The sequence below is a fragment of the Cherax quadricarinatus genome, chromosome 77 (assembly GCF_038502225.1).
Source record: "Cherax quadricarinatus isolate ZL_2023a chromosome 77, ASM3850222v1, whole genome shotgun sequence".
Taxonomy (NCBI): domain Eukaryota; kingdom Metazoa; phylum Arthropoda; class Malacostraca; order Decapoda; family Parastacidae; genus Cherax; species Cherax quadricarinatus.
Window position 1 is genome coordinate 14,010,369 of NC_091368.1, and position 12,942 is coordinate 14,023,310.

At 43.8% G+C, this 12,942-nt stretch overlaps 1 protein-coding gene across 1 annotated transcript in view; it reads left to right on the forward strand.

Annotated features, from left to right (window-relative positions):
- Positions 1-449: 449 nt before the first annotated feature.
- Positions 450-12,942, forward strand: part of LOC128702056 (uncharacterized) — a 226,923-nt gene continuing 214,430 nt past the window's right edge. The window contains exon 1 of the mRNA XM_070101503.1: positions 450-500. Coding sequence (XP_069957604.1) covers positions 450-500 — 51 coding nt within the window. The remainder of the gene's footprint in view (positions 501-12,942) is intronic.

Sequence of the window (12,942 nt, forward strand, 5' to 3'; positions counted from 1 at the left end):
CATGTGCAACACCATACCTTTCAAAAGCATGTCGAATGTCGACCTCATTCGCCTCAAAAGGTACGTTCTGTACCCTCACCCACGTATACTTGCGGGAAACGTCCACCTGTCTGAAACTCACTTCTTGGGTAACTTCCATGCTAAGATCTTGATAACGATCAACAAGCTCCTCATACACTTGCGTGTGGAGCAATTTCACAAATATCCTGAACGATCCGTTGAGAGCCACGTCGTACAGCTCCTTGTCGTCGATGCAGTAGGTGTCCCTGATAATCAAGGGCAACAACTCATGGACTTTGGTGGGCGTGATAGATCCACACACTAATTCAATTCCAACAGTATTCACTCGGCGACATGCTGCAAAGACCATGATGATCACTAGGTCGTTAGCTTGGCTGTCGACAGAGGGTTGTGAGAAGCGTCCACTCACCCCGGCAGCTAGGCGAGGAATGATAAACACCATTCAGTGCCACTCCATACAAATCCTCGTCTCTGATGCCGTATGTCTCTCTTATAATTTTGGGCAATAACACATCGACTGACGCAGGCGTTCAAGCCCCACTAATGAGCTCAATGCCCATAGTATTCACTCTCCAGCACACACCTAGCACCATATTGTTGTCTGAGTAGCTCCTCCAGGAAAACAGTAGAGGGGTTTACCTGGAGTTTACCTGGAGAGAGTTCCGGGGGTCAACGCCCCCGCGGCCCGGTCTGTGACCAGGCCTCCTTAGGTCAGTGTCCCAGGATGCGACCCACACCAGTCGACTAACACCCAGGTACCCATTTTACTGATGGGGAACATAGACAACAGGTGGAAAGAAACACGTCTAATGTTTCTACTCTGGCTGGGGTGCAAAGCACGACCGCACTCTACCTCATCCAGGCAGCGAATCTCAACCACCACTAGGTGAGTGCAACTAGACGAGTACACACACACACACACACACACACACACACACACACACACACACACACACATCAGAGGATGCAATGGGAATCACAGTGGGAGGTGGAAAGGGAGAGATCCGTGTTTGTCTATGGGCTAGACAAAGCTAAAGGGGAAACTTATGATGAAAGAAAGCAGGAGGAGAAAAAAGCGATTGAAGATATCATTAAGGTGATAGGCGAGGGGGACATGACCCAGGTGGCAAATTTTCGGAGAATTGGGTGGTTCACAAAGAAAAGGAATCGGCCTCTCAAAGTAATTTTCAAGGCAGAATCAACCCGAACCATGATCCTGCAGGAGAAAGCACGGCTGAGAGGCAAGCAGGAGTTCCGGAGTGTGTACCTTGATCGAGACAGAACACAGGACGAAAGGAAGACGATGAAAGAGAGAGTTCAAAAACGAAAGGAGAAATGGGAGGAAATGAAAAAGGAGAGCAGAATAACCCAGGATCAAATGGAAGGACAAGCACACCCCCCAGAAACACCTGCAGAAGGACACCAGCCACGACACCCCCAAGGCAACTGAACAAACCAAACCAACCATCACACACCGATCCCTCTGTTTCCACCCCCTGCACCACAGTTACTGTATTAGAACAGAAGTTGAAGGTTTGGTACACAAATGCAGATGGATTAACGAATAAACATGAGGAATGGCAAGAAAGAATCAATGAGAAGTCCCCAGACATCATAGCAGTTACAGAAACAAAACTCACGGAGACAATAACAGATGCAATCTTCCCACCAGGATACCAGATCATGAGGAAAGATAGAAGGGGCAGGGGGGAAGTGGGGTTGCTCTGATCATAAAAAAAAACAGATGGAAATTCAAGAAAATGGAAGGCATAGATGAGACGGGAGAAAGAGACTACAGAGCAGGTACACTTCAGTCTTGGGAACACAAAGTGGTCATTGCAGTGATGTATAATCCACCACAGAACTGCAGGAGGCCAATAGAGGAATATGAAGAGAGCAACAGAGCAATGGTGGAAACACTTGCTGAGGTGGCAAGAAGAGCTCACTCCAGCAGAGCAAAATTGCTGGTTATGGGGGATTTCAACCACAGGGAGATTGACTGGGAAAACCTGGAGTCACATGGGGTTCCCGAAACATGGAAGGATGAACCAGCAAGATTGGACCTTGTGTTCACCCTGGGCAGCTCAGACATTGAGGACATCAAGTATAAGAGTCCCCTAGGAGCTAGCGACCACGTGGTTCTGTGCTTTGAATACATAGTAGAGCTGCAAGTGGAGAGAATAACAGTAGTTGAATGGGAAAAGCCTGACTATAAAAGAGGAGACTACATAGGGTTGAAGAACTTCCTGCAGGAGGTCCAGTGGGACAGAAAACTGGCAGGAAAGCCAGTAAATGGAATATGTAACAACAAAATGCAAGGAGGCAGTGGAAAGGTTTATTCCCAAGGGCAATGGTAACAACGGGAAGACCAGAACGAGCCCCTGCTTTACACGACGGTGTAAGGAGGCAAAAACAAAGTGCAATAGAGAATGGAAAAAGTACAGAAGGCAGACAACACACGAAAATAGGGAGATCGGTCGTAGAGCCAGGAATGAGTATGCACAGGTAAGGAGGGAGGCCCAGCGACAGTATGAAAATGACATAGCATCGAGAATCAAGACTGGCCCGAAACTGGTGTATAGCCACATCAGGAGGAAGACAACAGTCAAAGACCAGGTGATCAGATTAAGGACAGAAGGTGGAGAACTCAAAAGAAATGATCAGGAGGCATGTGAGAAGCTGAACAGGAGATTTAAGGAAGTGTTTACAGTAGAGACAGGAAGGGCTGTGGGAAGACAGCACAGAAGGGAACATCAAGAGGGAATATACCAACAAGTGTTGGATGACATACGAACAACTGAGGAGGAGGTGAAGAAGCTCTTAAGTGACCTCGACACCTCAAAGGCGATGGGACCGGACAACATCTCCCCATGGGTCCTTAGAGAAGGAGCAGAGATGCTGTGCGTGCCTCTAACCACAATCTTCAACACATCCCTTGAAACTGGGCAACTACCTGAGAAATGGAAGACAGCAAATGTAGTCCCCATATTTAAGAAAGGAAACAGAAACGAGGCACTAAACTACAGACCTGTGTCTCTGACATGTATTGTGTGCAAAGTCATGGAGAAGATTATCAGGAGGAGAGTGGTCGAACACCTGGAAAGGAACAAGATTATAAATGAAAACCAGCATGGGTTCATGGAAGGCAAATCTTGTATCAATAAATAATAAAGTGTTTATCTTTTTGAATTATTATTTCTTTTTCTATTCATTAATTTTCCTGAGGAGAAGCCAGCCTTGGTAATACTGGATGAAGTTGTTACTGGGCTGAGTAAGCCTTCACAAGCGATAATTTGTGTTTGCAATAATTTCGCAAAAGTCATTGTGAACCTAACGAAATAAATATATTTCATTGTGTTTGTTCATCAATAAAATATTGTAAACTTATTTATAATATATTTAGTTGGATTAAACTAAATTAAATTGCCCTTGCTATAATAAGTTAAAGTTTCCGAAGGTAATTTTGCTAAAAAATATTAAATTTTACATTAACGTAAATGAAACAACATATCTTTAAACGTATAAGAGAAAATTTAGAAAGCACATAATATATCACGGGAGTGTCTGGAACTTTATTGTTTCATTCTGGTTGTATTATATATATATATTTATATATATATATATATATATATATATATATATATATATATATATATATATATATATATATATATATATATATATATATATATATATATATATATATATATATGCAATAAGATCACAGTAAACAGGTGATTTCAAAATATGCAAAACAACCACTCTGAAAGAATAGAGAAATTCCAAGCGGTTTCGTGACTACTCACGATAATGTGAGTAGTCTCGATAGCGCGTGTAATTTCTCTATTCTTACAGAGTGGTTGTTTTGCATATATATATATATATATATATATATATATATATATATATTTATATATATATATATATATATATATATATATATATATATATATATATATATATATTAGCACACTGGCCGATTCCCACCAAGGAAGGGTGGCCCGAAAAAGAAAAACTTTCACCATCATTCACTCCATCACTGTCTTGCCAGAAGGGTGCTTTACACTACAGTTTTTAAACTGCAACATTAACACCCCTCCTTCAGAGTGCAGGCACTGTACTTCCCATCTCCAGGACTCAAGTCCGGCCTGCCGGTTTCCCTGAACCCCTTCATAAATGTTACTTTGCTCACACTCCAACAGCACGTCAAGTATTAAAAACCATTTGTCTCCATTCACTCCTATCAAACACGCTCACGCATGCCTGCTGGAAGTCCAAGCCCCTCGCACACAAAACCTCCTCTACCCCCTCCCTCCAACCTTTCCTAGGCCGACCGCTACTCCGCCTTCCTTCCATTACAGACTGACACACTCGTGAAGTCATTCTTTTTCGCTCCATTCTCTCTACATGTCCGAACCACCTCAACAACCCTTCCTCAGCCCTCTGGACAACAGTTTGGCAATCCCGCACCTCCTCCTATCTTCCAAACTACGAATTCTCTGCATTATATTCACACCACACATTGCCCTCAGACATGACATCTCCACTGCCTCCAGCCTTCTCCTCGCTGCAACATTCATCACCCATGCTTCACACCCATATAAGAGCATTGGTAAAACTATACTCTCATACATTCCCCTCTTTGCCTCCAAGGACAAAGTTCTTTGTCTCCACAGATTCCTAAGTGCACGGCTCACCCTTTTCCCCTCATCAATTCTGATTCACCTCATCTTTCATAGACCCATCCGCTGACACGTCCACTCCCAAATAACTGAATACATTCACCTCCTCCATACTCTCTCCCTCCAATCTGATATCCAATCTTTCATCACCTAATCTTTTTGTTATCCTCATAACCTTACTCTTTCCTGTATTCACTTTTAATTTTCTTCTTTTACATACCCTACCAAATTCATCCACCAACCTCTGCAACTTCTCTTCAGAATCTCCCAAGAGCACAGTGTCATCAGCAAAGAGCAACTGTGACAACTCCCACTTTATGTGTGATTCTTTATCTTTTAACTCCATGCCTCTTGCCAAGACCCTCGCATTTACTTCTCTTACAACCCCATCTATAAATATATTAAACAACCACGGTGACATCACACATCCTTGTCTAAGGCCTACTTTTACTGGGAAATAATCTCTTTCCTACATACTCTAACTATCCTCGTAAAAACTCTTCACTGCTTTCAGTAACCTACCTCCAATTCCATACACCTGCAACATCTGCCACATTGCCACCCTATCCACCCTGTAATACGCCTTTTCCAATTCCATAAATGCCACATAAACCTCTTTAGCCTTATCTAAATACTGTTCACTTATGTTTCACTGTAAACACTTGGTCCACCCACCCCCTACCTTTCCTAAAGCCTCCTTGTCCATCTGCTATCCTATTCTCCGTCTTACTCTTCTTTCAATAATAACTCTACCATACACTTTACCAGGTATACTCAACAGACTATAATTTTTGCACTCTCTTTTGTCCCCTTTGCCTTTATACAAAGGAACTATGCATGCTCTCTGCCAATCCCTAGGTACCTTACCCTCTTCCATACATTTATTAAATAATAGCACCAATCACTCCAAAACTATATCCCCACCTGCTTTTAACATTTCTATCTTTATCCCATCAATCCCAGCTGCCTTACCCCCTTCCATTTTACCTACTGCCTCACGAACTTCCCCCACGCTCACATCCGGCTCTTCCTCACTCCTACAAGATGTTATTCCTCCTTGCCCTATACATGAAATCACAGCTTCCTTATCTTCATCAACATTTAACAATTCCTCAAAATATTCCCTTCAGCCTCCCAATACCTCTAACTCTCCATTTAATAACTCTGCTCTCCTATTTTTAACTGACAAATCCATTTGTCCAAGATCTAGGCTTCCTTAACTTGTTAATCTCTCTCGAAAACTTTTTCTTATTTTCAACAAAATTTGTTGATAACATCTCACCCACTCTCTCATTTTCTCTATTTTTACATTGCTTCACCATTCTCTTAACCTCTCTCTTTTTCTCCATATACTCTTCCCTCCTTGCATCACTTTTTCTCCCTTACTACTCTCTTTACATCTTTCCTGTAACCACAAACTTCTGCTGAACACTAACACTACATTCTTAAACCTACCCCATACCTCTTCGACCCCATTGCCTATGTTCTCATTAGCCCATCTATCCTCCAATAGCTATTAATATCTTACCCTAACTGCCTCCTCTTTTAGTTTATAAGCCTTCACCTCTCTCTTCCCTGATGCTTCTATTCTCCTTGAATCCCATCTACCTTTTACTCTCAGCGTAGCTACAACTAAAAGTGATCTGATATATCTGTGGCCCCTCTTTAAACATGTACATCCTGAAGTCTACTCAACAGTTTTTTATCTACTAATACGTAATCCAACAAACTGTCATTTCGCCCTACATCATATCTTGTATACTTATTTATCCTCTTTTTCCTAAAATATGTATTACCTATAGCTAAACCCCTTTCTATACAAAGTTCAATCAAAGGGCTCCCATTATCATTTACACCTGGCACCCCAAACTTACCTACCACACCCTCTCTAAAAGTTTCTCCTACTTTAGCATTCATGTCACCTACCACAATTACTCTCACACTTGGTTCAAAGGCTCCTATACATTCACCTAACATCTCCCAAAATCTCTCTCCTCTGCATTCCTTTCTTCTCCAGGTCCATACACGATTATTATGACCCATTTTTCGCATCCAACCTTTACTTTAATCCACATAATCCTTGAATTTACACATTCATATTCTCTTTTCTCCTTCCATAACTGATCCTTCAACATTATTGCTACACCTTCCTTTGCTCTAACTCTCTCAGATACTCCAGATTTAATCCCATTTATTTCCCCCCACCGAAACTCCCCTACCCCCTTCAGCTTTGTTTCGCTTAGGGCCAGGACATCCAACTTCTTTTCATTCATAACATCAGCAATCATCTGTTTCTTCTCATCTGCACTACATCCACGCACATTCAAGCATCCCAGTTTTATAAAGTTTTTCTTCTTCTCTTTTTTAGTAAATGTTTACAGGAGAAGGGGTTACTAGCCCATTGCTCCCGGCATTTTAGTCGCCTCATATGACACGCATGGCTTTCGGAGGAGAGATTCTTTTCCACTTCCCCATGGACAATAGAAGAAATAAAGAAGAACAAGAGCTATTTAGAAAAAGGAGGAAAACCTAGATGTATGTATATATATATATGCATGTGCGTGTCTGTGAAGTGTGACCAAAGTGTAAGTAGGAGTAGCAAGATATCCCTGTTATCTAGCGTGTTTATGAGACAGAAAAAGACACCAGCAATCCTACCATCATGTAAAACAGTTACAGATTTCTGTTTCACAGTCATCTGGGAGGACGGTAGTACTTCCCTGGGTGGTTGCTGTCTACCAACCTACTACCTATATATATATATATATATATATATATATATATATATATATATATATATATATATATATATATATATATATATATATATATATATATATATATATTAACAAGTCGGCCGTCTCCCACCGATGCAGGGTGACCCAAAAAGTAAGAAAATCACCAAAAAGAAATTACTTTCATCATTCAACACGTTCACCTCACTCACACATAATCACTGTTTTTGCGGAGGTGCTCAGAACACAACAGTTTAGAAGCATGTACGTATATAGATACACAACATATCCCTCCAAACTGCTAATATCCCGAACCCCTCCATTAGAGTGCAGGCATTGTACTTCCCATTTCCAGGACTCAAGTCCGGCTATATAAAAATAACCGGTTTCCCTGAATCCCTTCACTAAATATTACCCTACTCACACTCCAACAGATCGTCAGGTCCCAAATACCATTCGTCTCCCTTCACTCCTATCGAGCACGCTCATGCACGCCTGCTGGAAGTCCAAGCCCGTCGCCCACAAAACCTCCCTTAGCCCTTCCAACCTTTTCGAGGACGACCTCTACCCCGCCTTCCATCCCCTACAGATTTATACTCTCTCCATGCCATTCTACTTTGATCCATTCTCTCTAAATGACCAAATCAGCTCAACAACCCCTCTTCAGCCCTCTGACTAATACTTTTATTAACTCCACACCTTCTGCTAATTTCGACACTCCGAATTTTCTGCATAATATTTACACCACACAATGCCCTTAGACAGGACATCTCCACTGCCTCGAACCGCCTCCTCGCTGCTGCATTTACAACCCAAGCTTCACACCCATACAAGAGTGTTGGTAGTACTATACTTTCATATATTACCTTTTTGCCTCCATAGATAGCGTTTTTTGTCTCCACATATATCTCAATGCACCACTCACCTTTTTTCCCTCATCAGTTCTATGATTAACCTCATCCTTCACAAATCCATCAGCCGACACATCAACTCCCAAGTAACTGAAAACATTCACTTCTTCCATACTCCTCCCCAATTTGATATCCAGTTCTCCTTTATCTAAATCATTTAATACCCTCATCACCTTACTCTTTTCTATGTTCAATTTCAACTTTCTAACTTTAGACACACTCCCAAACTCATCCACTAACCTTTGCAATTTTTCTTTAGAATCTCCCATAAGCGCAGTATCATCACCAAAAAGCAACTGTATCAGTTTCCATTTTGTATCTGATTCCCCATAATTTAATCCCACCCCTTTCCCGAACACCCTAGCATTTACTTCTTTTACAACCCCATCTATAAATATATTAAACAACCATGGAGACATTACACATCCCTGTCTAAGACCTACTTTTACCGGGAAGTAGTCTCCCTCTCTTCTACACATCCTAACCTGAGCCTCACTATCCTCATAAAAACTCTTTACAGCATTTAGTAACTTACCACCTATTCCATATACTTACAACATCTGTCACATTGCTCCCCTCCACTCTACCATATGCCTTTTCTAAATCCATAAATGGTGGAGCAGGACGGCTATATATAGGCAGGAAGAGGTGGAGGTAGTAGTAGTAGTAGTAGTACAAGAATTGTATATAATACCGACAAGATGAAATTAAGACACATGCACCACACCCGGGCATCCCTATCGTAGACGTTTCGCCATCCAGCCAGCCACTGGATGGAGAAACGTCCACAACAAAGACAACCAGACGCCGCACATGTGTCTTAATTTCATCAGTAGTGTAGTAGTAGTAGAAGAAGAAGAGGTAGTAGTAGTGGTAGTGGTAGAAGTGGGAAATGAGGATGACGAGCCAGTCAAAAACAAAAACAAAGGAAGGGGAGCACTGCAAGTGAGCTAGATGCCCACAGAGAGAGAGAGCAAGCGCACAGAGGTGCGTGAAAGGGGAAGTGGTGAAATAAAATACTGACTGGTCTTCTGCTAAAACTGTCTTCCCTACTTCCAACTCGAACAGTCGCCGTCTAGTTGAATCCTCTCTAATACACAACTTTCCTTGTATGAACCTTAGCCCTGGCTTCGTCTCTGTAGATGCCTTCCTCTCCCACTACATTGTAAAATGCTCCAAACTTCAGAACACCCGTGACTTAACCTGAATCCTCATTTTTTCTTTCTTTTTCTTCTTCCTCTTCCCCTTTCCTCTTTCCTTTTCTCCTCTGGGTTGTCTTTCTCTCTCCTGTCTCGTGTTTCTGTTCCTTCTTCATTTATACAATTCTTGTACTACTACTACTACTACTACCTCCACCTCTTCCTGCCTATATATAGCCGTCCTGCTCCATCTCTGTTCATTGGACACACAGCTCCATCGACGAACGATCTCGGCTCTCTAATTACCCCGTGTTGAGTGTGACTATCCTCAGAGTGGTGGTTACTAAACCTTCGTCTTCACCTTCAGGATTGGTGCGTCGGTGGTTGCCTACCCAAGGGCAGGAAGCCTCCCTCTGCACTCCTGTTGCTATCTGTAGCCTCCACGCTCCAGACTGTACGTGTAGTCTACACGCTATACAGCCAGTGTTGCCTCTCCTCGCCGTTGTCTGAAGTCTCCACGCCTCAGCCTGTATGTGAAGTCTGCTCGCCATTCAGCTAGTGTTGGCTCTCCTCATCGCTCACAGCCAGAGTTGATCTCTTCACCGAGTGGTGGTTACTGGACCTTCGTCTTCACCATCAGGATTGGTGCGTCAGTGGCTGCCTACCCAAGGGCAGGAAGCCTCCCTCTGCACTCCTGTTGCTGTCTGAAGTCTCCACGCCTCAGCCTGTATGTGAAGTCTGCTCGCCATTCAGCTAGTGTTGGCTCTCCTCATCGCTCACAGCCAGAGTTGCTCTCTTCACCGAGTGGTGGTTACTGGACCTTCGTCTTCACCATCAGGATTGGTGCGTCGGTGGCTGCCTACCCAAGGGCAGGAAGCTTCCCTCTGCACTCCTGTTGCTGTCTGAAGTCTCCACGCCTCAGCCTGTACGTGTGGTCTGCACGCCTTACAGCCAGTTCAGGGCATACAGTGCTCCATCAAGCTACAGCTCACCTCCTCAGTGTCCTGTGCCTCCAGAGACGGACTCCACAAGAAACTTTAAAGTTATAACCAGGCAAGTACGTGTGTCTACTTCACACGTACTTGCCTAGCCAATTTTTCTCACAGGATTGGCCCCCACATCTAATTTACGATGCCTGCAATGCCTTCCACCTCCTTTTCCCTTACCACTCCTCTACTGCCAACACCTGCCTCTACTCTGTCTACTCCTGCTTCTAAGGCCTACCCTGCCCCCACCTCTTCCAAGCCCAATTCTTTCTCGCTTAACCTCAAATACTCTAAATCTGATCATGCCACTATCTGTCCTGGAAATTTACTGTACCAGATCACTGGCGCTCCTCAGCATAAAGTCTTTAAAACCAACTCTGGATTCAAACTACTTCTTGACAGACATTCTTACGAAACGTACACCTCAACCGAGACCAGACAAAAACTTCTCAATGCAGGCTTCACTATTATTTGGACTCCTGAGCACCGCGCCAAATGCACAGTGATCGCAAAACACGTAGACTATTCTCTCCTGACTGCCTATGACACAGACAAAGAAGACTTAATCAAAGACATTAGTACTAAGAACAAAGTCTCTGTTGACGATATTTATAGACCTGAAAACTCTACCATCCTCAAAATACGCTGTTCAACTCCTTCTGACGCCTCTACACTCTTCAATCAAGGAATCCTTGCCAAGACCATCCGCATTCCTCCAAACTCCCTCTTCACTCCAAACTTTCACCCCATCACACAATGTCTGAAATGCTACAAATTCGGCCACGACAAAATCTCATGCACTTCCACACAAACCTGCTCCAGATGTTCAGCAACTGGCCACTTCTGGAACACTTGCAACCTCCCCCTAAAATGTTCTAACTGCGGTGGGTCACACACTGCAGTTGCAAATTCCTGCCCTACTAGAAAAGACATTCTCTCCACCCTCAGAGAAAGCCAACCTCCCTCCCTCCCCAACCCCTTCCCTGCACCTCCCCCTCCTACAATACCTTCCACCCCTACCCCCAATGCCTGGGTTACCCCACGCACTTGGTCTACCCCTCCTACTCTACACACTTCAAACACCAACACACAGACTACAATCACCTCTCCTTCTACACCTACACCCACACTAGACTACAAAACTAACTGCCAACTCGCCACTGCTGCCCACTCTGCGATGGTAATCTCTCAAGCCTACCAATCAGACTACTCACATGTCCTTAACCTAATCTTGTCCGCTAACAATCTTCCCTCTTTAATTATCCCTCCTTCCTGCTTCTCTTCTAAGCCCCCTACAACCTCTACCTCCTCCCTCTCTCCCACCCCCCCACTTCCTACACCCACCAGCTCTCCTCCCCCCCTACCCCTCTTCACTACTTCCACCCCTCCCACCAACACCCCTACTGCTGCTGCTACGACCACCCCTCCCCCGACCTCCTTACCCACTTCCTCATCCCCAACCAAAGCTTCCGCTTCCTTACCCAGTACCATAGCTTCCACTTCCTCATCCCCTACCAAAGCTTCCACTTCCTCTGCATCTACCTTCGCCCACTCCTCCACCACAACCAAAACTTCATCCAGGTCCAACTCCACCTCCTCCAGACAAAATCCACTCAAACCCAAACCTGCCCCAACTTCTGACAGACATACAAAAGAACATAAAAACAGATCCATCTCTTCCTCCCCCTCCAGGAAACGGGTCCGTAACACCTACAAACTCGCATCCACTGATGGCACCACTATCACGGGTTTTAATCCAAACTCCTCCGACATTAACTTTGCTATGACGAAACCATTAAATCATGTTTAAAGTGATTCAGTTCAACGTACGTTCTTACTTTACTATTAGACACCTACTGGCCGAGCTCCTTGAAGCAGAGAGACCAGATATTGTTTTGCTAAACAGTACCTGCCTCAAAGCCCCTCAACGTATCCGCCATTATGGTTATACTGCACTACAGTCCCCCTATGATCCCCACGATGGGGTTGCCATCCTTGTCAAATCCAACATAAAACACGAATCTCTCCCAATCCCTTTTATTCACCAACACTGTCTTGCAGTCAGAATACACACCCACCTTGGCCCCTTTATCTTTTTCACCACCTATGCTCGCCCAAACACTATTCTCAACATACACGACCTTTCCTTAGTCTTCAACTACACCAACACACCAACATACCTACTAGCTGACATGAATGCCAAACACACCGCCTTTCATCACACCAGTAACAACCAACTTGGTCACCAATTACTCAACTTCACTAACCATAAACACCTAATTCATCTCGGCCCAGACTTCAATACCTTCTTCAATCACACGGGCCAAGGCAAACCAGACATCATTCTGGCAAACCGAGCCAGTTCTCTATTTCAACACTACATCTCACCTGGCCCTATTACAGGCTCTGATCACATCCCAGTCATCTTGCACATCTCCTCCAACCCTATCCTCATTCCAACCACACCT